The sequence below is a fragment of the Stegodyphus dumicola genome, chromosome 5 (assembly GCF_044657685.1).
Source record: "Stegodyphus dumicola isolate Sdum_Otavi_A_Nest chromosome 5, ASM4465768v1".
NCBI lineage: Eukaryota > Metazoa > Arthropoda > Arachnida > Araneae > Eresidae > Stegodyphus > Stegodyphus dumicola.
In genome coordinates this window covers 90,144,526-90,170,730 of record NC_140772.1, presented here as the reverse complement: position 1 = coordinate 90,170,730, position 26,205 = coordinate 90,144,526, and the positions used below count along the sequence as shown (strand labels likewise).

General features: G+C 33.9%; 2 protein-coding genes across 2 annotated transcripts in view; both read left to right on the top strand.

The window, feature by feature from the left end:
• LOC118181837 (cell adhesion molecule Dscam1-like) overlaps window positions 1-26,205 on the top strand; it is a 1,450,682-nt gene that overhangs the window by 413,019 nt on the left and 1,011,458 nt on the right. Inside the window, exon 2 of the mRNA XM_085816862.1 lies at window positions 4,563-4,889. Coding sequence (XP_085672988.1) covers window positions 4,563-4,889 — 327 coding nt within the window. The remainder of the gene's footprint in view (window positions 1-4,562; window positions 4,890-26,205) is intronic.
• LOC146997163 (uncharacterized) lies at window positions 7,803-8,756 on the top strand. Its single transcript, XM_085816383.1, has 2 exons — window positions 7,803-8,066; window positions 8,154-8,756. Exons 1-2 carry the CDS (start codon window positions 7,803-7,805, stop codon window positions 8,550-8,552), a joined length of 663 nt encoding a protein of 220 aa, XP_085672509.1. The 3' UTR covers window positions 8,553-8,756.

The following is a 26,205-nucleotide window of genomic DNA, read 5'->3' as shown; positions in this document are numbered from 1 at the left end:
GCACTCCTGGTGCGAGGACGCACACGCAACGAACTGGAGAAAAACGGCACAGAAGTCTGCACACTTTTTGCTGACTACTGCACTCGACTTAAGCTTCAAATATCAACAGAAAAGTCAACAGCGTTGATCATTCCAAGGCCAGGAACAAATCCAACACGACGGCCCTGTATTAAATTAAACGGGAGAAATATTAAGTTCGTTAAAAATCTTAAATACCTAGGAGTAACATGGGACTCCGGTCTAACCTTTATTCCTCATATACAAGACCTTCGTGTTAAAACATCTCGAATAGCGAGAACAGCGCGCCAATTTCAGGGCAAGAATTGGGGTCAGAGCCCCCATTTTCAGAAACTGTTATATCTCACAGTTGCAGAGAAAATCGCATTATATGCAGCCCCAATCTGGGCAAACCCAATGGGAGCCAGGAAAATCCGTCAACTATCAGCCTTGCAAAGACCTTTTGCGATAAACCTATGCAAAGCATATCGAACTACAGCCACAAATGCAGCACAGGTACTAGCTGGTATCATACCACTGCATATCAAAGCCTTAATGGAATCTGCATATGCCCAACTGATCCACTTGCGCCGAGATGCGACATTTGGAAACACTACCTATAGCCCAGTCCAATATGAGCATCGGGGCGACGTATTGCGTACACATCCCTCAATAAAAGGGACAGGCATACGCACAGTTAAATCCAACTGCCTTCATCGAGACACCCTCACGAAGATATACACGGATGGCTCGAAGCATGAACATGGAGTAGGTAGTGCCTTTATACACTATGATGGTTCCAACACCGAATACACATGGAAAGGACATCTGAAACCGGAAAACAGCGTCTTTCAGGCGGAAGTTACTGCTGTCACAGCAGCGGTACAGCATATACTCAACAACAATATACAGGCATCTACCATATACACGGACAGCCTTTCAGCAATAAATGCAATAGAAAATCAACACCATGTATCGCCGAGCATCATTAACTTGCAAGACATCCTGCAGCATAATCGTCACACTAAAATTACCATGGTCTGGGTCAAAGCCCACGATGGCAACCAGGGAAATGAAGCAGCTGACCGTTTGGCTAAGGATGCTGCAAGCAATCTCGAAGCACAAGAAATAAATATTCCTGCCCCACCATCCTATCTAAAACGTCATTTGCAGGGACAAGCAATACGACAATGGCAAGAAGAATGGACTAATGCGGAAACAGGGAGGCGCACCTATGAGCGTATTTCAAAGGTATCAACTGACCTCCTTATCGCCATTGCTCCTTTGGTAAACTACATAACAGGTCACGGGCCGTTCCCGTCTTATTTTCATCGACATGGGATATCAAATACAGACATCTGTGCCTGTGGAGAAGACGGAACGCCAGACCACTACCTATTCAGGTGCCCTCTGACAAATACCATGCATCTTTTCATGCCCACGAGCAACATAACTGCCTACCACCGACTGATAATAAAGCACAAGGGAAGCATTAATGCAATATGTAAAATTATAAAATTTATCGCGGCACTAGGTCAGGATATCTGCCAGCCCATTTAATCAACATAAGGTTTTCCACTGCATTTATCCAGGAAACTACAATTTGCACACGCATACCTTATATCTTATACCTAAACAGAACTTAAACTGGTTTGAGAACTCTTGCACAATAGCAAATATTTAATGAACTTTAACGCTGTCATGTGTCCTTATTAGTTCTATACAAGCACAGTATTATGTGCTTTTGTCAGTATTATAACGACTCTGTAGCATGCCTTCCTATAAGCATCATATCAGCTCTCCGTATCATATGTTTCTATTAGCACTTATTACTCATATACTATCATATGTATCTGTGTCTACCTTAATATTTATTTGCACAATGTGTTTTATTCGTATTATATCTGCTTTGCTATTAGTATCATATCAGCTCTGCACCATGTATATTTATTGGCATCATATTTACTTTGTACCAAGTGTATTTACTCGTTCTTCACCTGTACTGCATCTACTCAGCACCATGTCATTTAATTAGCTCTATATTTGTTCTGCATCATGTATATACATTAATATCATATTTGCACTGCATTATGTGTTTCAATCGTATGACAGCCTAAGTTCGTGCACTATGAGTTGTCTAATCATAAGTTTTTTTTTTTTTTTTTTTTTTTTTTTTTTTTTACACATATACTATCATATGCATTATATGAAACACCAACTGTTTACCCCAAATATTTATCTGCATTAAATATTTTCATTTGTATTACATCTACTTTACATCATGCGTTCCTATTAGTACAACATATGCTCTGTACCATATGAGCCTATAAGCTATTTATCTGTTCTGCATCATGTATATTCATTAGTATCATATCTGTCCTGCATCAAATGATTTTAATCGTACTATACCTGCTCAGCGGCATGTGGCCCTTTTTTTTTTCTCATATCTGATTTGCATCATACGTGTTCATTAGAACATAAACTGCACTGCATAATGTATTTTCATGTATTTCTATTAGTATCATATCTGCCCTATGTCACGTTTTTAATTAGCTCTAGATTTGCTCTGCATCATGTGTATATACCAGCATCATACCTGCTCTGCATAAAGTACCCTAATATTTATTTGTATCATATGCTCCTATTTGTATTATATCTGCTTTGCATCATGAGTTTCTATTAGTATAACATATGCCCTGTACCATGTGTATCATATTTATGCTTGCATCATGTGTTTCTCATTACTATTATCTCTGTCCTGCATCATGTGCTTTTAAATAGCATCATCTCTGCCCAAAGTCATGTGTTTTTAACAGTATTATAGTTGTCCTGAATCATGTCTTTTATTTAGCTCTATATTTGCTCTGTATAATGTGTATATACTATTAACATATTTGCTCTGCATCATGTACTCCTATCATGTGTTAGCCTATGTTCATGCACTATGAATTGTCTCCCCATAAGTATTATTACTCATATACCACCATCTGTTTCATATGTAAACCAAAAGTTCATTGCTAATAATTATTTGCAACTTATGTTATTATCTGTCTTAAAACTGCCCTGCATCATGTGTTTTAATTAGTATACGCGCGTGCTTTATATCTGGCAATGTTACACGCGTGCTTTATATCTGGCATGCACCATGTGTTTTCACTAGTATCGCAGCTTTATCTCTGCTCTGCATCCTGTGATCTTACCAGTTTTATTACACGTTTTTATATGTCACATAGTATTACATCTGCCCAGCATTATATGTTCTAACAGCATCACATGAATGCATTATTATTACTCTACTTAGCAGTCTGTGAGTATGTTCTGTGTATTTTAAGTGTGTTGTTATGTGTATTATGTCTTACATTTTTATGCCACCTCCACCCCCCCTTTTTTTTTTTTTTTTTTTTTTTTTTTAGATTTCCTGTAACAACCACTGTAATCCTAAAACTTTCAAATGTCATACACATCACTTGTAATGTAGACTATGTCAACCGCCCTTGTATGGCCATGTAACTTTCTCATTAAGATTCAAATATACTCCCGAGGCAGCCTGATGAGGCTCCAGGGAGTTGTTGCCACTAGATAGTGGAGGACGCGGGGCATATGCCTGTTTACCTATGTTAAACATCAGGCGCCCTCGTCCTCCGTCACCTGTCACCTGCCCAACGTCCTGTGTCAAATCTACTTGACATCTAGACCCTGTATGGCCATGTAAACTCACGGTGCAGCCTCACGGGGCTCCAGCGAGTTGTTTCTTCGAGATGGTGGAGGATGTGGGACTATTGCCTGTTTACCAATGTTATACCCGGCGTCCCCGTCCTCCATCACCTGTCACCTGCCCCTCGCTCCCTATTTTTTGACTTCGCTGATTTTTTTTTCTTCGTTTTAGTCTATGTGTTATATGTTTGATCAGACAGCCTGGCTCAGTAAAAGTAGGCAGTCAGTGTAACTCTGATTCAAAATCCGCTTACGACTACGTGCAGTGCTGATAACGACCACGTGTTTCTGAGACTCCTTTGTCAATGCTTTACTTTTCTTATTTTTTCCCCTTTCTAGTAATTTTGTTCTTCTGATGAGGAGGGACCTTTAACTGCCCTCGAAATCGATTGAGTGTTTTAATCTAGGTACGCTAAATGCAAGGTCGTTATTGCGATTTTGATTGTTCCATTAGCGTGTTTCTCTTCTATTCTAATAAATAATCTTTTGAGAACGATTAAGAATATGAATTGGCAAACATCCACAGTCAATTAGTGTCTTGTGTTACTACAAAAACCCATGCACATAAACCGTTTAACAGGCAGAATTAAATATAAGCACTTTCAATGCATTTTATGCAATATATAATTTGCACAGACCTGACAAATGCATATCTTCAATCGTTGAACCTCTGTATTTATTCAGAGTCATCATTAGATTTTTTGTAGAACGTCTCATAGCATATTTATTGACATACTGGAAATACTTGCAAATTGAGTTTATATCCCCCTTTAAATGTAATCATGTTTATGTATATATAGTATATTTATGTGTAAATTAATTACTTGTGCTTATGCTTCACTCTTTGATAGGTAAATGTGATCCAAACAGGAAGGACACTAGGGGTCCTGTGTTTCGCATGGAACCTCCATCGAGAGTAGAGTTTTCGAATAACAGCGGTACAGAGTTGCGTTGCAGTGCAGACGGATCACCGCAACCCAAATTAACTTGGCTGATCAGAGAAGGTGGTGCAGCCCGTGATATACAAGGACTCCGTCACATGAGGTCTGATGGAACCTTGGTATTTTCTCCTTTTACAAGGTCTGAGTATAGACAAGATGTACATGATGCAGTATACCAATGTTCTGCCACAAACAGTGTCGGTACAATTCTCAGCAGAGAAGTTCATGTTAGAGGAGGTAAGTGATATTATTTGGAAATATAGTTTAAAGCATAACTGAAATGAATTTTGCTGTATAATATGACCAAAACACAAAATTACATTAAGAGGTTTGCAGATGTAGGAAGCCTTTAAATGTTCTATGTAAATGAAAAGTAATAATATGATTACATTTTTATTATTTTACGATAGTGTAAATAACTCATTTGATATCTGCTATGTAATATTTTTACAGCAGAAGCAAAATACCTTCTGATAGCACAATTAAGTATAAAAAATAACGCATGGTAACTGGATTTAAAATTTTGAAATTTTAGAGCGAATCCTTTTACAAGGATAATTTCCTTATAACATTATATAAATATATTAATTACTAACAATCTGATAATTCGAATCACGTAAATTATAATAATTTAGATATATGTTACTTTGAAAAAAAGGGCAAAAAAGAAAAGATATGAATATAATTGATAAGCCAAAACATTATGGCCATCAACTCAATAACGCGTTGCGCGACTTTTGTTCTGCAAAACAACTGAAACTTGCTTTGGCATGGATGCCATAAATTCGTAATAGATGGCTGGAGATAGGTTGTACCAAATGTCTAAGCAGCGGTCACGCAGAGTTAAGATATTACGATATGGTGGTGTTCTGAGCTGCAGCTCTATGATAACCCAAATGTGCTCTATCCGGTTAAGATGCGGCGAGTTGAATGGTTAGGATATTAACCGGAATTCATATGTGTGCTGCTCGAACCCCTCTATCACAATTCGAGCTTTGTGACATGGAGCGTTGTCCTGCTGGAAGACTCCATTTCCAGTTGGAAAGACAGACTCCATGTAATGGTGGAACTGATTCGCAGTTTCGTTCGGATAGTCCGCAGCTTTCAAGGTCTGTTTTGCCACAATTGATGGTCTCGTTGTCGCCCATTAAAAAGTCCCCCAAAGCATAATACCGTCACCACCAACCTGTCTATAACCTCCTGTACAAAAGGGGGAGTAGCTGTTCTCCTGAAGACGGCTTAACTTGACACGACCATCGACGTGATGAATCCAACCAGGCACCTGTCTTTCACTTAGAGTGGACGTCTGTTGCACAGTCCCGTATCCAACAGTGTCCGCTGAAGAGTTTATCACGAAACATTTGTACTTGCAATGTATTGAGGTGCCAGCTGAGACCCAGTCTGGCGCCGGTTTTACTGTGGCAAGCGAGACAGTCTCCGACGGCCTTTTTCTTTTATGACGCGCTTTACGTAAATATTAACAACAGCAAATCTTGTGCAACCTAACAGACGTGCAGTTTCAGAAATATTCTTTCCGAATCTTCGGGCCATTACAATCTGTACTGTATAAAATTCGCTTAGACCAGAAGCTTTTCGCATAACTTACAAAAGTAAGAGCAAGAATAAATCTTTATCTTCTCCAGCAGCAGTTAAAAATCATTCACACTTACCCATGTGATGTCCACGTCATTGAAAAATGTGCGGATGTCATAATGTATTGGCTCTTCAGTGTATATGTGTTAAGTTCTGATTATTATTTCTGTAAACAGATTCATGCTGTCTGATCAAGGAACGCCAATGGATAACACAATGATGTGAATAGTCACTTTCCAGCCTCACCTAGTGAATCAATAATTGTTTTACGCATAGACATTATCTACGTGTATATGCTAATATAGTGAAGGAATATTATAATTCATCGACCTTGAAATTAACAAAACTTTCACGTGCCGGTGTATACATATACGTATGTATACAAGTATTATATAGAGAAAACATTTAAAATACATTAAAGTACAATATACCTGTACAGGAAAAACGATTAAGAGTTCTCATCACATTTTATTTCAATTTGTTTTAATATAATATACACCGTTTCCACAAAAGTCGCTATCCAGCCTTTATTTTCAGAACTACTGGTCATAGACATACACTTCTAATTATAAAAATCTTTTAAGGGGTCTCACGACATTTAAATCTTCAAAAATATCGATTTTTTGAAAAACATATATGTTTTAGTTTGAACATTTCTGCGCACTTCTAAAAAACCGTGTTAAAATATTCCGTGTAGTTTAGGAGATATCATTAAAAACGTAAAGGTCACTGACACGAGAATCCTTCATCACGTATGTAAATAAACATTTAAAGGGACACGTCATTTGCTCACAGCTGTCATAGCCGTTATATAACTGAGTGTTGCTACATTCTAGCCTACAAGTCTTATTTTTATTTCGTCAGCAATCAGTAGCAATGATTCTACTCAACTTAATACTTATTCTGAATGTTTACATCGTGTTTCCGTAAGCTATTACTACGTTGTTTGATTCTGCAAAGTTGTATTGACGTTTGCAGCATTTATTTGGTGTATATTGAATTTTTGATGCGTTAGTCTTTTTGCTGCAATAATAAGTATATTTATATATTATATTTGTGATGGCAAATAATAAAAGAGCTTCTGGGAAGCGAGCTAAAAAACGTCGCTTCCACGGCAACCGCTACACGAATATCAGATCTGAACTTTCTGATAAAAGCTTGGTTTCATCAGGTGATGACCATAATACTCAAATTGAACATGTAAAAAGTGCATCCGAGAAAAAGCTTAACAATGCATTATTTAATGAAAGTGATACTGACATTATGAATCGTTTTCATGGCTATATAATTATGGATAAAGACATATTGTTTACATTTTTGAAAGAGAATGTACTGTGCAAATTGTGCTGTAATTCTGTGAATATTTCTGAGAGAAAACCCTTTGGATTATTTTCAACAATTTCTGTGAAATGTGAAAAGTGTAGTTTTAAAACAGAATTCAATAATTCAGAGTTGATTGGTGAACACAAAAATGTTCCTGAATTAAACAGACGAATTGTTTATGCTATGCGATGCATTGGTCAAGGTGTGGAACCTCTGGAAACATTTTGTGGTGTAATGGATCTAGTTAAACCTGTGACACAGAATGCTTATGACAAAATCTGCAAACATATAAATGCAGCTTCAAAAACTGTCGCCATTCAAAGTATGAAAATTGCTGCAGATGAAGAGGCATGCAAAACTGCATCAAATTCTGTCACCGTAAGTGGTGATGGAACATGGAAAACGAGAGGACATACTTCACATATTGGAGTATGTTCTGTAATAGGTGTTGAAACAGGGAAGGTTTTAGATGTTGAAGTTCTCTCGTCCACTTGTAAAGGATGTGATCTATGGAAAGCAAAAAAATCTGGGAAAGCTTTCGAAGAGTGGCAAATGAAACATTTGCCAAATTGTCAAAAAAATCATATCGGTTCTTCAGGAAAAATGGAAGTCGATGGTATGATAAAAATTTTTCACAGATCAGAAGCTGAAAGAGGTCTCAAATATATTAATTATATTGGTGATGGTGATTCTAGAACATTCCCTGCTATATGTGACAGCAAACCATATGATGATAAAACTGTTTCAAAACTTGAATGTGTTGGTCACGTACAAAAAAGAATGGGAACTCGACTGAGAAAGCTAAAACAAGACTATAGATGTAAAAAGTTGGAGGACGGTAAACCTTTATCAGGCAAAGGACGACTGACAGACACCATGATAAATAGGCTGACTCAGTATTATGGAAATGCAATTCGCTCAAATGCTTTGTCAGTTGATGAAATGCGTAAGGGTATTTGGGCAGTTTATTTTCATACGAGATAAACTGATGCTGAACCGTTACATACATTTTGTCCTGCTGGTGCAGACTCATGGTGTAAATATCAACAAGCAGTTTCAAATGGCTCAGTGGGTAAATTTCATCATAAAGTGACTTTGCCATCTTCAGTCATGGATGTTATAAAACCTGTTTTTAAAGCTTTTTCAAGTCCAGATCTTTTGAAACGATGCCTTGATAGCTTCACTCAGAATCCGAATGAATCTTTTAATTCCCTCATATGGCAGATGTGTCCGAAAACTTCTGGATCTGGGAAACGAATTGCAGAAATTGCAGTATATGAAGCAGCAATTTTATTTAACATGGGCAAAAAGGGTAGGCTATCTGTCATGAGGCAAATGGGTATCCATCCAGGTATAAATGCAATAAAATCTCAACTTCGCAGTGATATGAAACGTGTAAATACTGATAAGAAGAGAGCAATGCTAAACACTATAGAAGCACGAAAAGCAAGGAAAAGATCCAAAACAAGTTTAGAACATCATAAAATTGATCAAGAAGGAATAATGTATGAACCTGGAGGTTTTTAATTTGTGTATATAAATATTATAAATAGTAACAGTATTTTGTGATAAGTTATGTGTGTTGACAAAAATTTAAACATCTTGTTCAAGAAACTGATTATTAATATATTTTTATTCTCAGAAATATTTATAGGTTTATAACACAGTTTGCACATTGCATTCTCTTTCATGTATATGAAAAATATATCTTTATCTGCAATAATGTATCCTTGATAACGGTTGACTGTGTCATCACTTTCATTAAACAATGCATTGTTAATTGTTTTTCAGATGCAGTTTCCTTATTATAAATATACATTCTGTCATTAACTTTATTCAAAACACAAACAAAAAGCATAAAATACAAATTAGATACCAAATAGTACGAGTTAAGACTCATTAAGTCACAATGTTACTCATTTTTATAGCGATGCAAACTTTACAGGTCTTTATCTCAAAACGTATTTTTTTAATGCGTCGCGCATGATATTTCAAAAACTTTTTAATGTATCTTTCTGAAATTTGTACCATAGTATTATCATGTTACACTAAATTAATTAAACTAAAATTTTGGTATTTTAATGAAATGTTTCAATTTTATAAGGTATGTAAAAATCAAAATATAGCAAAAAAATTATATTTAATATATATATCATAAAAAAATTAAAAATGCATGAATTGTGTAATATTTTTAGTTCAGTTATATTCTCAAACATTCTTCTGCATAAAAAAAGAAAAATTAAACATTTTGGTACAAAACATTTCTTGTACATGTGCGCGCAGTGTGCGTACAGATTAATTAGATGTGAAAAATGTCTTATAATTTTACATTTGTTTTTACAATTTTTATTATAATTTTCAAATTTCAAGTACATTTAATTAAAGAATAGACATTAAATTAATAATGAACAAAATATTGAGTATTTTTGATAAGAATTCAAAATGTTGCACAAGATTGAAAAAAGGTAAAAAAATTCATCTTTCGACTCATTCAAGGGTCGTGTGACCCCTTAAATGGTTCACGTTTTGACATGATGGCAAACATTCACGTTATGGCATATTTACGTTTAGAGAAGTCAGTTTTGTGATAATGATGAATCCTAATTTTTTATATTTTCCTCCTGTCCTCATACATAGGAAAACAATATAATCCTTATGAAAATTAAAACACAAAATGTTTATTCCCTTTCAACCAAAACTGATTGAGATATTTAATTCAGAAATTCGCCATTTCCGTCATCCTTTATAATTTGCATTGAGGCGTCAATTAGTAAATACACTAGGATAATGTGAGGTTCATTCCCCCTTAAGTGCTATTACATAATAATCTTTTGTGGTATACTAATATCTTTATTTATAGTTTGGTTAAATTTGTTATTGTAAAGAATTTTCGCATAAGTAATTTATAAGTTTTTAAAGTTATAAATATCATGAGCCAGTAATCATAAAAATCCATTAAATTTCAAACACTTTTCGTTTTTAATGAATTCTAACTGTATTACGAGTTGGCTACGTGCCAGTAGTGAAGTCTACCAGTGTTTTTTGAGGCCTTTTTAAAAAAATTATATTGATGAATATTATGTACAATAATCTACATAGAAGTAAATGCTCGTCGAGTATTCTCTTAAAATCGGAAACCTTTTTTCTATCAGCATTTTAAATTGTCTACAAATGCGAACATTTCCCTCTCAAAATTTTGCACGTCCTCTGAATATAATTATCTATTTCTGTGTCATTTGTTTCTGCAAATTTTTGTTGCGCGGTAGTGAAATTGTTTGCCTTTTATTTTTTATATCGAGTACAAAATTTTTCTAAATAAATATATAGGGACCCAGAGAATACGTAAAATGTTAGATTTTGTAATTATTTACAAAACAGTTTTCTTTAAATGTTATACCATGAATATTTGCATCATTTAACGCAGTTTTTGAATTGGAAGTGTATGTCTACGAACAAGTGCTGGGGAAATATAGGATAGGTAAAGACTTTAGTGGTCACGATTGTGGCATATGTATGATGGCCGAAAAATGAGAACATTTTATTAAAAATAAATTACGAACGTATTTTCTGCACAACCGTTGGATTTCTTTGCCAAAACCAACCCACACAAAGTTTTGCATTACTTATTATTTGTTTTTTCTGCGATGATTTATGCATTGCTGTTGGTATAATCACATACCCTGTACTTAATTCCTTAGCTTTATTTTAATTCATAAAATAAATGTAAAATATGTGCAGCCCACTTGTTGATTTGCAACCGTTATCAAGTCTGTGAGGAGTATATTCGTCAATCTCAATATAGATATAAATATAAGGGCGCTAATTTTTTTAGTTATAGCTTGTTTTGTTAGTCCTTATGTACTATTTACTCTTAAATAATTTTTATTGATATAACGAAGTATCTCTTATTTATTTTTCACTTCATCTTTTATCTTGATTCATCTTGATTTTTAGAATAAAAATTCTAGCTTTAGAAGAAAGCTAAAATATTTTTAGAAATTTAAAACTTCTTTCTTCTAAAAATTTCTTAGTAAAATTTCTTTCTTTTTTTTTCATTGACATTAATGAGTTGAATGATATGCTTGGTAATAAACTTTCGCATCATAATATTAGCTGAGACTGTTTTGTATGAAAACACAAATTACATCTTGCTAGGAAATTTCTGACACAAATTCACAGAATTCTATCTTAAGACTTATATCGGATAAAAGTCATCAGAATTGTAATTAAATGATTTTTGAAATAGGTTCAATATAACGCCATTCTTAAACATTACTTTAACCTGACAGCGCGATATTCAACTGGGGAGTTTGCTAATTCATTTCCTATTTATTGCGTTGAAGTACTTACAGCTGATTTAATACGATGTGCTTGCTTCAATGAATGACTTCGTATTTATTGGGAGGCATTGCTCACTGATAAATGTCGTTTCAAATCTGAGGCAACTGCAAATATGAATAGCTATTTAAATAAAAGCATACGGTTTGGTCGTTTGCTTTGAAAGCTTAGCTGAAATCAGATACCGCTCTGCATGGACCAGTTGAAATAAGTTCTTTATTTATGCTATCACGTCCGGAATTTTAATCCGTTACATTTTGTACTCGACAGAAATTTAATTATTCTTGAAAGCCATCTGCGAATGGTGGTGTCTGCATATTCTAATTTTATTCAATTAATCCAGAGTCCAAATTATTCATCAAAATTAAGATCTGACTTTGTAAAATCGAGAAAAGAGGAGTATGGAGATCTGCATAAAATGCAAAATATAAATTATGCTTACGTAAAATATTAAAGAAGGTATTTTAAAGCATACGAAGAGAATGCGTAGATTTTCCTTCTCAAACTAAAGTTAATGTTCTGTAGATATTTTATTTGAAGATAATGCTTAGCATTATACACCAAGGTCTAACTGGTCAATCTCCTGTGCAGTTAAAATTCTCTAAATTCGTAATTTGAATTTAGAAACGTTTATAGTCCAGTCTTATCATTTTTTAATCGCATTATTTCATTTGGTGCTCGTCGAAAACATCGAGGCAAAAACATAGGTAATGTCTCGAAGGAAAACGTCGCGAACAAAACAAACAAAAACGGAATACGTCGTGGTCCAAAACATCGTGAAGGAAATAAAACAAAGAACACCGCAGTTTTTTTTTTTAAAAAGTGGTATAAAAAATTAAGGAGTGCGAAAATTTCTCAGTTTCAAAACGTTGTCATACAGGATATCGTGGTAAATTATAATTTTTTCTTTATCACATTTATTTATTTTGTGAGTGTAAAAAATTTAAGTGAAAGGGAATGAAGGGGTAACTTAGCTTACTGTCAATAAACTACCAGATTATGTTTAAAAATATGACTACGAAATTATGTAGCCCTTTTTGTACGCACTGAGGTACAGACATAAATTTTACTATCGTTTAAAAGTCGCTTCAGGAAAATTTTATAAATTTCATAATTTTTTTTAAAGATTTTTGCTGGGTTTTATTAATATATACAAAAAAACTTACCTAAGGCGGCAGGTCATCGTTATCACATTATTCATATCATGTAAGATTTAAACAACAATAGAATATTTTATGATTAGCACACTACGATTCGAAAAGTAATTACTAGTGGCGTCATTTGATAGTAACAAAATAAAAAGTACTGTACATAGAGTAAATAACTACATTATTCATTTGCATTTAGCTACATGTGGCGTGCTTGCTAGTAACATCATACATAATGCTTTTCCTAAATTCCTGAATCATTTTAACCCATCAATCAAAAGGCATGTAAATCCTGCGTCGCAACAATAGTATAATCCCTGTTTCGACCTAGTATATGATATTAACCTGGCTTCAATTACACGCACAGTAATATTCTCTGTAATTTGAAGTACCAGGATTAGATATGGGATAACAGGTTTGCATAGTATGTTCCTAGAGACATTTACATATGCATATGCATTGGCAGTGGTGACTATTGTCTCGATAACAGGTAACAGCTTAAGGACAATAAGCACAAGCTCATATGCTTTCTACAAATCGGTAACTTACTGAAACACATGTAATAGTTTATAGAACGCACAATAATTTACCATTCCATTATACAATTTATGCTTCTATTCATCGCTTCGAGTGTAAGTTACTGAAAATGACACTTTCTGATTTTGAAAAAAAATCAAGAAATTGCTTCGGGCAATAAAAGTGTAAATTTCCATAAAATTACGAATTATAATTTAATAAAAGCACAACCATGATATTATTTGGTTTTTTTCTAAAATTAGTTAATTAAAATGTCGGCCATGGCCATAATGTTAAATAATTCACTTTTGACATATTTACTGCTACTAACTTCAGATATTGCGATTGTATTGGAAATACGCATTTGTTTTTGCATCTTCACCATTAGCATCAATGATAGAATTATCATCCGTTACAGAAAAGGAAATACGAAGTGCAAACTAAGTTTTATTCGTGATCATTTGTAATACATGCTTAAACCACAAACTTTTATTCTAGAGTCTCGGAAATATATATGGAAATATAAGAGATTCTTAATTAAAATATTGCTGATGAAAATATTGATCTGTTCCATTCAGGCTACAGTACAGACTTACCAGGATATACGTCTGCTGTGAAATATGTTTAACTTAACATACGTTCTGTTTAGACATGAAAACTTTTATTTGGCATATGATATTTGAAATATGGCGATTGGTTTCCATAAATATTTTGTAAATTCATTAAAAAAGAGTGTTAAGAAGAATCAACAACGAAGAAAATTGTTAGCATCACCGTGGAGGTGATAAAAGAGATTCCTGTTAGGTATGAAGATGGCATGTTTATGCGGGATTTGGCTATTGCGTATCGCGTGCCAAGTACGGTGGTATTTACGGCTGTAAAAAACAAAGACGCTATTAAAGCCGCTAACGTTGCGAAGGAAGTGAAAACTATCACCAAACAAAGGTCACAGACATTGCAGCATGTCGAGAAATTGCATTAAATCTGGATAGCAGAAAAATATTTAAGTACATTAACATGTGGAAATTAGACTAAAATTGGAAAAATTACTAATTCAGAAGTCAAACAACACAAATCAGCGTAATATTTTCAATTTTTTTTTTTTTTTTTAGGACTAGTTTCGATGGTTTCACCAAAACGCAAAGACGTTTTTTCTTGACCGCGTCATTCGTATTCGGATGACAGCTCTTTCAGTACTTGAGTAAAGTTCATTCCGTTCACTAAATTGAATTGTGCTGTCTTCGGTATCAACTTTTCCTTTTTCCTAAACAACTAATTCTTGTAAAATATGATTACTACAAAACATTTGAAACACTGCATTCATCAGTATTCGAATCAGAATTCGAAGATGTAATTTTGTTTATAATTACGTTTCTGGAAAATGTCGACTATTCCTCGTCGCTACTATTCCAATTTTTATAAGCTCCGCAACAAGTTCTTCTTCACTACTATATGATTCACTGAAAAATTCTTTCAGTTTTCTAAAACGTTGGGACAAAATTTCAACACACAAAAAGATTTCAACCATTTGTCACTACAGAAAAAGTATTTGGAAAAGAAAAAGTAATTTTCGAATCTCACGCCGTTTGTTAGATACTTCGTTCTTGAGGAAAAATTTTTAAACTGAATGCATGTCCCAAAAATATTTCATTCTAGACGCTCAAAACTCCTACGTTCGGAAACAACTGATGGTATACAACGCTCGTTGCCTAAAAGAGATTTTCTTACAAAATTGCGCAGCAATCAACATGTTAACCAATTATTTGTGCATAAAATATCTGGTTTAGTCATGTAAGCTAGATATGATAACGAGCCACCATATTCTCGATAGGATTTTACCTCGGATCTGGTTTCGAAATCTTGTTATTGTTGTGGTTAGCAATGCTCACTTCTCTAACATATAATCAGCCCAAGCCCATGAAATTTCTCCTGGCAAGGAGCGCAAGATTACGCCTGTCGTTGACAACAGCCTTGACCATCCTTACAGGTGCGATATAGCTCATTCCCTTCCTCAATTTTGATGCAGAAGACTCCGGAGGGAGACCGATTCAATGTTACGTATCTTCTTGCTTTGAAAAAAAAAAAAAAAAAAAAAAAAAAAAACATGATTTGAAAGCTTGCATCTTTCTCTTCTCAGTGTCGTTCATTTTATCTATCTGTGGTGTCAGAAACTGCCGTCGATTGAATTTTGCCAACTTTAGCTAGAAATCACCCATAATATGACAGTAAATTGGAATAACTACTTGAGGATGGTGTGCGCAAATAGTTTAATGACTCGTAAAAGGAACAAACTTGGTGGAGCCAACAAAATCGTAGAAATAGACGAACGTCTTTTCACGAAAAGAAAAAACAACACTGGATATGTTCGTTTGGAACAATGGGTATTCGGGTGTTTATGCCGGGAAAGCAAATAATGTTTCTGGTCTCCGTCCCCGATCGTTGTACTACAGCATTGATGATTGCCATCCAGGAAAACATCGCGGATGGCAGTATAATATTTTCAGACTGCTAGAAAGGATATAAGAAAGAGGAATTAAGAAATGCTGAACTTTTCACTGTGAATCACAGTTATAATTTTGTAGACCTCAAAACCGAAAATCGTACCCAAACTGTGGAGCGATTGTGGGGCAGTTCTAAATGGAGAACTAAATTTCAGTGGGGTACTGCTCCCCACCATTTAAAGTCATATTTGATAGAATTTATGTGGTGTCAGTTATATTCAAAATCTGAAATTTGTTGTATAATAATGAATGATATTTGTAATTTTATGCTACCTGTTTAGATTGAATCTCGCTTTGTTCCGTTATTTTTTATTTATGTGTAGGATGCTCTAGATTAAAAAATTAAAAAGAAAAATTTACTTTTTATGCTAATTATGAAATTTAAGTCTTTTGACCTCTATTATTATTTCATAATTTTATACTTCGCAACAACTGGTGGTCCAAAAAATAGAGGGGAATTTTTAACTGACGCCGTTATAACGGAGTAGTACCTACCAGTTTTTAATAATAATTAATATTTATTGCATCAGTTCTTTTTATAAATAGTAAAGAAACTATGTATGTGTAATTTTTAAGATAAATAGTTAAACTAGTATGCAGCTGGATATACTTAAAACGCTTTCGCCTTTTTTGCAATAGTTTAAATTAAAAAGAAAAGTATTTTTATTACAATTTTTGTCTAATAATGATTTCCGATTTGAGTTTGTAATAAGATAATTTTTAAAACGCCGAACCAGTTAAATTCAGTTTTGTAAATATGAGAAACGTTATACGTTATATCAGATTAAGTTGTAGAGATACTATGTTATTTCGAAGCAGAATAGATGAAAAATAAACAATGGCCTCGCCGGGCCTCGAAGAACGGACCTCTCGAATAAGCGCCTAGTGTGATGACCAGTACACCACGAAGGCATGCTAAGAAGGAGGGAGAAATACCTTATGTACTCCCCCTTTTAGAGGGCGACTGGGGATTAGGAGACACAGTCGCCAAATCCTGGTGGTGAAGAATCATCTTCAACCAACTTTTTTTAGTTCGAGCGCCACTGTAGAGAGATTAGGTTATTTTTTAAAGCAGGATAGATAAAAAATGAGCAATGCCGTCGCTGGGACTCGAACGACGGAGCTCCCGAGTACGCGCCGTTTGTGCTGACAACTACACCACGAAGGCAAGCTAAAAGGCGGGAGAAATACCTTATAAACTTATGCAATGTTCAGTATAACCATTGCATCTCGAATAATTTCAGGAAACGTTCGCATTTAGAACTCATTTCATTTGGTTTTTCTATAAATGCATAATTTGCCAAGCATTTCTGTTGCTAATATGAAGCCTCTTCGAAAGTATCTACATACATACACCAAGAGGAAAAAATTCTAGTCTGTTCTAATTCTGTTAGCAAGTAAATACGGATAGTTTCACTGCATGTGCTTTAAGTGCACTGATTTTTTCAATAGCAAGTAAAATTTATTAATCTTGATTAAATTCCTGGACAATTAATCACTCTATCATATAAAACTATTTTAAATACAACAATTTCGCAGTGACTTTCAACATCATTCTTTGGTTATTTTTTAAAAATGTTTATTTAAAGCTCTTACAAATTTTTATAAATGTTTATTTAAAGCTTTAAAATTAATTTCAAGGAAATTAAATTTCTCAGAATGGGTGAATGTGAAGTATTTAATACAATATGTAAAATTTGAAGTATTTAAAAAAATAATTTTATTTACCTGGAATTGAGTTCAGATAGGATTTGATTGAAATTCAGTTTAATTCTTCATCAACTGTACTTATTCTGAATTAATTTATCCAACGTATTTGCTAACACGGCCAAAATGTGAAAAAGATTTTCTCATATTGCTTTGAACATGTACTCCAATCAATGTTATATTATCCATTCAGAAATCCTTTAGTGATCAAAATGCATTCTGTAAGAATCACCGATATCTTTCGAAGCTAAAATTTGTTTAGCTGATACTGAATTTGGTTAAAATATTAAATTCCGCCTTAAAAGATGCCGCTGCAGACATTTGCATCACGGGATTCAAATAAAGTCAGGAAACTCATTTAATTTTGAAGCGAAAATTTCCTCAACTTATGTAGCATTGATATTGTGGATGTATTGAGCTTTTGAGTAAAGATTTATGATATTTTTACTAAAATGCCTTGAAGTGGATGTAGCAATATCTTTGAAGATATTTTGAATTGAGAATGTTGAATCCTCTAATGTTAACTTTGATGTATGCCTCGTACAGAAACAATTTGCTTTTTATAGATAAACGCTAACACGCAGTTAAAGTTTCTGAATTTAAATTTCCCATAACTTTTGATGCCACATGAATGTTAAAAGAAAACTGCGTGGCAAATCCGTACGCTTTATTGGTCATAAATTCTCGCTGGACACTTGAGAAAGAAAATCCCTATACTTATAAATCTTGATGAAAGGTTGGACGTAGTTGAAAAGCAAGAAATAATGGAACGAAAATATGTCATGTGATTCAAGTCGACAAAAATGCTCAGAAATAAGTTAATCTATTTCTTTGAATATTTAATGAATAGTAGCGCAGGTGCACAATAAAGGTAATTTGTTAATGTAGATGAGATCGTGAATCTTAAATCGTTAGAAGTTTCAACATACGTTAGGTAACATGCATTTCAAGATTTGAACTCTCTGCCATTCAATAAGACACAGATAAAGAACAATTAATTTTTGAAGAAGGAAAAAGCAAGTGACTTGAATGCAGGCAAAGAATCACAAACATAAAAAGAATGAAATTTCCACTTTAAATAACTTTTAATAATTTTAAATAATTGTATAAGATATACCCTTTAGTTCACAAATACCCAAATCGTTATCTTAATTAACAAAACAACAGGGCTTCGAAAGGCTTTTTTAATAAACATCTGAACAGCAAAATCTGAAGCGAAGGAGGCAAATGTACATTGCAATACATTAGCTGTAGCTGTAAGAGCTGTAGATAATATTAAGTAAACAATTACAAATACTAAAAAATGAATAATACATTTCGAATTTTAAATACAATACATTCATTATAGATAAAAAAATTATAAGTAAGTAAAGAATAATTTTACTAATAGTATACGCTTTGGATTGATATCTTTAAGGCATGTGGATGGAACCAGGATAAGGCTAGTAGATCTTTCAATGGGTGGAGACAGTCCAGTTCTGACTCGCCTTCTAAAGATTTATTGACAAATAAAATGTACCCTTGTTTTTGAATGAGACTATTTCTCATTTGGTATATTAGATGAGACAGGAAATTTGATTTCTGAAGTGTCTTTCTGAATACCGCAAATGTCTAAACTTATTTGAACAGATGTTCTGAATACCTCTATAAAAGAGACAAAAGAATTCCATTTGGAAGCATTGAAACTCGAAATTTATAGATTGCTTAAAACGAATCATACGTTTCGGAATGGGTTAAGAAAATATGCAAGATTGTTGAAAATTTTTTGCCACGCAATTTTCTGTACAAAATAATCGCCGATTTCTTATGAAATCATCGCCGATTTCTTATGAAAAGTTTCATTGCGAAATTAGATCATATATAAGCAATTGTGAGGATTTCACTACCTGATTGAGAGAATTTGAAATCAATACAAACACATGTTGGATACTCCTCAAAAATTTCCATGTGATATATTACTTAATAAGAGGTAAATAAAATGAAATATAGGAAGAAAGAAACATGTGATAAACATCTGAGCCAAATGCTATCTTTAGATAAAACTATGCATATGAGAAAAATATTTACACCAATTATATACGTAAATAAAAGTCAGCACATTTTATTTCAGTCTGCATGAAAAAGATGTTCTATAATACGCTGACAATCAATAAGTATTTGGACACCTATGCAAACGACGATATCTGCGGTCCTAAGGTACGTCACGGACTCCGCCGGTATATATCGTGTAGGAACCAGCATCGGCTTTAGTCGCATGCAAGATGCCTCGCAGTTCGGAGCTCTCTGATTTCGAGAAAGGTATAATTATCGGGTATCACAAATGTGGCCTTAAAAAACATATCCTTAAGGGACATATCTAGCGATCTGAAGTACCCAAAATCGACAGTGGCCTATGTGATTAAGAAGTGGAAGGTGAGCGGTGATTGTCGGAATATGTCCCGAGTCGGAAGACCAACGAAACTGGGAGATAGAGACCGACGAGTGCTGTCCAAAGAAATTCGGAAGAACCACACCCAACCGATCGCCTTCATCCGCGAGGAGTTTCAACAGGCATCCGGGAGCATTGTTTCAATGAATACCATCCGTAAGGAAGCACATCTGCTTGGATTTCATGGTCGTGCTGCTGCCCATAAGCCTTTGGTGACAAAGTCCAACCGCGCTGCTCGGTTAATGTGGTGCAAAGCACATCGAAATTGGACCGTAGATCAGTGGGAACGAGTTCTTTGGAGTGACGAATCAAGGTTCACCCTTTACCGTTCGGATGGCAGGGTCTGGGTCTGGCGTCTACCTGGAGGACGTCTCCTGCCAGAATGCATTGTGCCAACAGTCAAGTTCGACGGAGGTGGTCTGGGGGTGTTTCTCCTGGAATGGGATGGAACCCTTGGTCCCCATTCATGGTAAGCTCAACTCCGATGCCTACTGCACTATTTTGGATGACAATGTGCTTTCTACGTTGTGGAAGTTTTACGGGTTGGACCCTGTTACTTTCAGGACGACAATGCCAGTTGTCATGTTTCGACGTTAACCAAGGCTTGGTATGGTGTCAATGGAGTTCATCGAATGGACTTGCCTGCCCAGAGTCCAGACCTGAACCCTATCGAGAACCTCTGGGACGAGTTGCATCCCTGAATTCAAGGGCGCACTACCCGTGCAAAATCGGTGAAGGAACTTCTGTGTCTTCTCCAAGCCGAGTGGAAGAAAATACCACTAGCTGTCATACAAAGACTTGTGGAAAGTATGCCACGGAGGGTCCACGCTGTAATTACTTCTTGTGGAGGCTCTACCAACTATTGATTTTGAATAAAGTTAGTTTTTCTTTTCTATCACAGGTGTCCAAATACTTATTGGTAGTCAGTGTAATAGCCAATGCATAATTTTATTCAAAGTGACCATTACTAATTTGCATTCGTATATATTTATTGCATTAAATTTCACATTTAATAATTGTTACTCTTAAATGAACTGTCTAAACAAGAAATACTCATCAAACAGAATGAATTTATCTTATCCACAGCGAATATATTCAGTTTATTCACATATAATTTTTAGTGTTAATAATGGATATAATCAGATCATACACAATATGTATTCTGAATCTTACATTTAAAATTCAAAAGAATGCAAGCACTGAAATAAGAAAACACTAGATTCATTGTAACACTTCCAGTCCTTTTCAGCTCAATTAATACTCAGCTCAATAATAAATACATACATTTGAATTCTCTTAATCCCCAGGTGTTAGTAAATCTGTCATACTCGAGACTAGTTGTAGCTTGAGTCATTTTCTCGATGTAAAGAGCGATAATATGCCGTAAAATTCAATCCAAATATTAATGCCTGATAAAAAATCTCAGCGAAATGTCAGAAATAAAGTGAAATCTCAGCAATTCATTAAACCCAGAAAATGAAAGCACTACGATATTTTCTACTATTATGCATTATAATTATAACTGCGAAACAAATGCAAATCAAAATATAAGCAACATATACGCTCAAATGCACGAAGATTTAGTGTCACAAATTAGCTCAATAGAATCTCATTGGTCCAATTTCGAAACCCCTCCCTCAGTGGCCACGCTGATGTGCACTTGTGAAATATGCAAACAGATCTGAGGGTCTCCCACACTTCTTCCCCTACCCTCAATCTCTCGAGATGACTTTCGGCTCACTAAATGTTTAGAGTGCTCCCTGCAGCACATACACTATACATTTTGCTGACGTCCATGCCTTCTCCAGTATTTGAACGAGGGATCTTCCGTAAGGTAGTCAGAGCCATTAACCACTATATCGATTGGGTAGCTTCATTTTTAGTTACCCCGATATATTGGGAAAAAATAGAAAACGCATATAAAGCTATATTTTTTATTCATAAAAATTCTCCGGAAGAGTAATCAGTAGAAATTATGTCCTTTCCCATAGTTAAGATTCTGCAAATAGGGATACGCATTGAAAGCTCTAAATTTTAAAAGCAAATTTCCTTTCCTTTCATTGGGTTTGAATTTGCCAAATTCTTTTAAATTGGGTTACAAAATAAATTTAATGGCTTAACTGTATGTCTAACTGACACTTTAATTTTACCTTATCACTGCCAGTTGATTCTTTGTTATTTAATTGGTGATACTAAGAGATTCAAAAATTTGCATCTAGTACATAAACAATAATTAATGAATCTTAGCAGAACTCTGTAATTACATCAGTTATTTATCGCTAGCAAGAGATCTGCCTAATCACATATTTAGCTTTCTTAATATTTCGAAGATATTTGAATCCCAAACATTTTAACAAGCATGTTTTGTACGGAGCCTAAAATTCAGCCATAATGCAATGTATGTAATTTCAGTTTTTCGTCATTCTTAATGGCGAATGCAATATTTGGTATAAATGCAGAATAAATGCACTTCTGTAATTATGATGCAAATTAGATCTCTTTAATGTATTAAAAATCTGGATAATAAACTACCGCTACGAAGCATAATGCCGTCAAATCAGAAAATATTTGTTAATAAGTGGTATTTTCTAATTGAACACGTATTTCAAGTACCCGCCGCCTATTAAATTAATTGGTTAATAAAATCAGCCACTTATTGCATTCAGATTTCTACTAATCAAGATAAATGTATAGTATAATGAATAGAAAAATCACCGTTTATTAAATTAATTTCCACAGTCTATAAAACTCCTATTGGCAAAAGACGTGTTCTTCAGCTCCAGAATTTTCTACTGGTAGTTATCAAAGCTGTTTGTATTTCATCCATTTAACTTATTATGCATCTTGCCTTTGTATTGTTCAGGTATTTGTTTCTTTGATAAAACGATATTCCCCGGTAGTAACAATAGGCTAATGGAAAAAGAAAGAAAACAGTTGTCGTTCCTGCAATCATAAAGTGGCAGATTCAATTAACAGACAAAGAGCAAACTTTCTGCTGGGTAGAAACAGGAGTTTTGAAATTAAATAAATCATTGGAAGAAACACTTTTTATATTTTGTTATCTACTTAATTTGTAACATTTTGAACATCTTTAAGGAAAGCGATTTAAGCTTGAAATAGAGGATAAACTGTTAAAAATTTCTGATTTTTTGAGGTCACTTACCAAGAACATATAATTGATGAAGAACTAATAAAGAACTGCAGATAATGAAAAACCACTAAAATTTTCAAATATCTCAAAGAAATGTAAAAAAAGACGTAAAACTTAAAACTGTTAAAACTCATTAAAATGGTAGGAAACGGACAAATATCATTGTTTGCAATTGGATGGAGAATTGGAAATGGCATGGTGAGAAGCAAGCAGCATATCATCATGCGGCTGAAAACCGGATAAATGACGTTTTTCTTGGCTTTCTAAATGATTATAAGCCACAGAAAGTTTATCAGACAGACGAAACTGGACTGATTTAAAGAACATTAACAGAACATGCATTAATCTTTAAAAGTGAAACAGTTGGTGTTTTTAGAAACTGAAGAGAAAAATGATTGTATTATTAACGTGCAATATGGATCCAATAGATAACATTGATAATTGATAGAGGCAGAAAATCTCAATGTTTAGATTAAATCAAAAATTTAACTTTAGCTTACCATAGCGACAGGAACTCATAGATTATAAGTAGCATTTTTCTCATCTTTAAATATTACAGCGATATAATAAATAAAAAAATTAGCTTTACTAATCAGATAACTGTGCCACACACGAAAGCAATGACATGACAACATCAATCAAACTAAAAAAGTACTGAAGGTTCTAAAAAACTCTTTTTAACAGAAGACTGATGATCAAAACAACTACCAGCAGGGTTTACAGAGTTGAGAATAGAATTCAAAAACTGTTGTTGAACAATGCAAAATGAGCAGCCATAAAAAAATTCTTTCTAAAAGTTAAAATTTCATCAAGTACACAATTATAAAAATAGGTTTGTAAAAATTAAAACTGTGTAAATAGATTAATTTTAGCATGCATTTTAATTATATTTTAGAATTGACTGTTGGATTCATTGTTATTTATTAATTTTCTGGTGAAGATGATATCAAAATTTGCAGTACCTTAGCTGCTTAATAAACTCAAACATACTTCGAATGGAAGTCATTTTAATGACAGGCGATGTTTAAATTTTATTGGGAATAAATTTAAACACTTTTTAGGGATACCAGAATTAATATATAATACTACGTAATCTTTCTTGTTATCTTTAATTATCCCTCACAACTACGTTTAAATGAAACTTATACGAGACTATAAAATGTGTGGCACGATATAGTGAAATAAAGAAAAGCATTTTAAGACACATGTGTTATACTACTTTCCAGAATTAAATATTCCTAAATTAACAAGCTTAATGTCATAGAAGTAGAAATGGCTGACTGCTCATAAGGGTTACAGCCGAAATCATCGCGGCAGAAACATCGCGGACGAAATCGTCGCGGAGAAAACAGCGCAAGGCGAAAACGTCGTGATACAAAACATCGTGGGAGAAAATAGAGCAAAGAGAAAACATCGCAGTTCTAAAACATCGTGATACAAAATATCGTCGTCGAAAAGAAAGCGGTTCAAAAACTTCGCAGTTTCAAAACATCGTCGTCGAAAATATCGTGGTAAAAAATAAAGTACCTACAAATTACCGCATGCCGATAACATCGCAGACATGATTTTTAAGGCTTTAATAATTGCAAATGGATATTCGCATAATGATTTGAGTGCGCAAGATGGAAAAAAAGATAATTTTCAAATTCATATTTTTATTAATTCATACATTTTTTAAAAAGCAAAACAATAAGTTTAAATAAAACAAGAAGTAATTTTCATTATAAGAGTATCAGATTAACAAAAGTGAAGGAAATTATCTCATAACTAACTTAGCAATTTTTTACTTATCTTTCTTTTTCTATTTTTTTAGATAATACTTTTCATGAAAAATTACCAGTAAAACTTATAAAAAATAGTTTAATAATGACCTTTGTTAGTTAAATATGTCAGTTTGAAATTCTATTAAGTGCCATTAAATTGCATTACTTTTCTATACTTAAGTTTCCATTTTACATTTTCAACAAATATTTATTAGTTAATAAAAATATGAAAGTAAAAATTATCCTTCTTTACATCTTGCACTCACAAACCATTATGTGAGTTTTTACAATTATTAAACATTTATTAAATTTTACTTTTATTAAAGCGTGAAAAACGCATGTCTGCGATGTTATTGTCATGCGATGATTTGTAGGTACTTTATTTTTTACCACGATATTTTCGTCAGCGATGTTTTTAAATTGCGAAGTTTTTGAACCGCTTTGTTTTCGACGACGATGTTTTGTGCCACGATGTTTTAGAACTGCTACGTTTTCTCTTTGCTTTATTTTCTCCCACGATGTTTTGCACCACGACGTTTTCGCCTTGCGTTCTTTTCTTCGCAAAGTTTTTGTTCGCGATTTTTTTCCGCGATGTTTTCGGCGGACACCCTCATAAGTGAATGGCATTTTATCTCAAAATTCAAATTATTGTTCAAAAGTAAATCTTTAAAATTATTAAATAAAGTCATTAAATGCTGCCAAAAATCGAATTTTACGTTACATTTCTCTTCCAATATTTCTCTCAGAAAATATATGTTTTTCTTTGGTACATGCTAATGCAATCAATCTACAAAATGCGTTTAGGTGAGAAGAGCAAAAAACTGCTACTTAAGCATTATGGCGTGGTGGCGATTAAATTAGCCATACGTGTGACGTTTATTTATCAATAATAATAAAAATCATAAAAATGAATATTCATTTCATGTTTCCAAGAGGAAAACATGTTTTAAGATGGGCTACAGCATTCAGAAAAATCAAAATGATTACAAATCTGCGTAATTTTATGAGCAGTATCTCAAAATCTAGTAAATTTGCAGTAATTCCTAGAGCTTCAATAAAATGTAATATATTTCTAGACTTATACG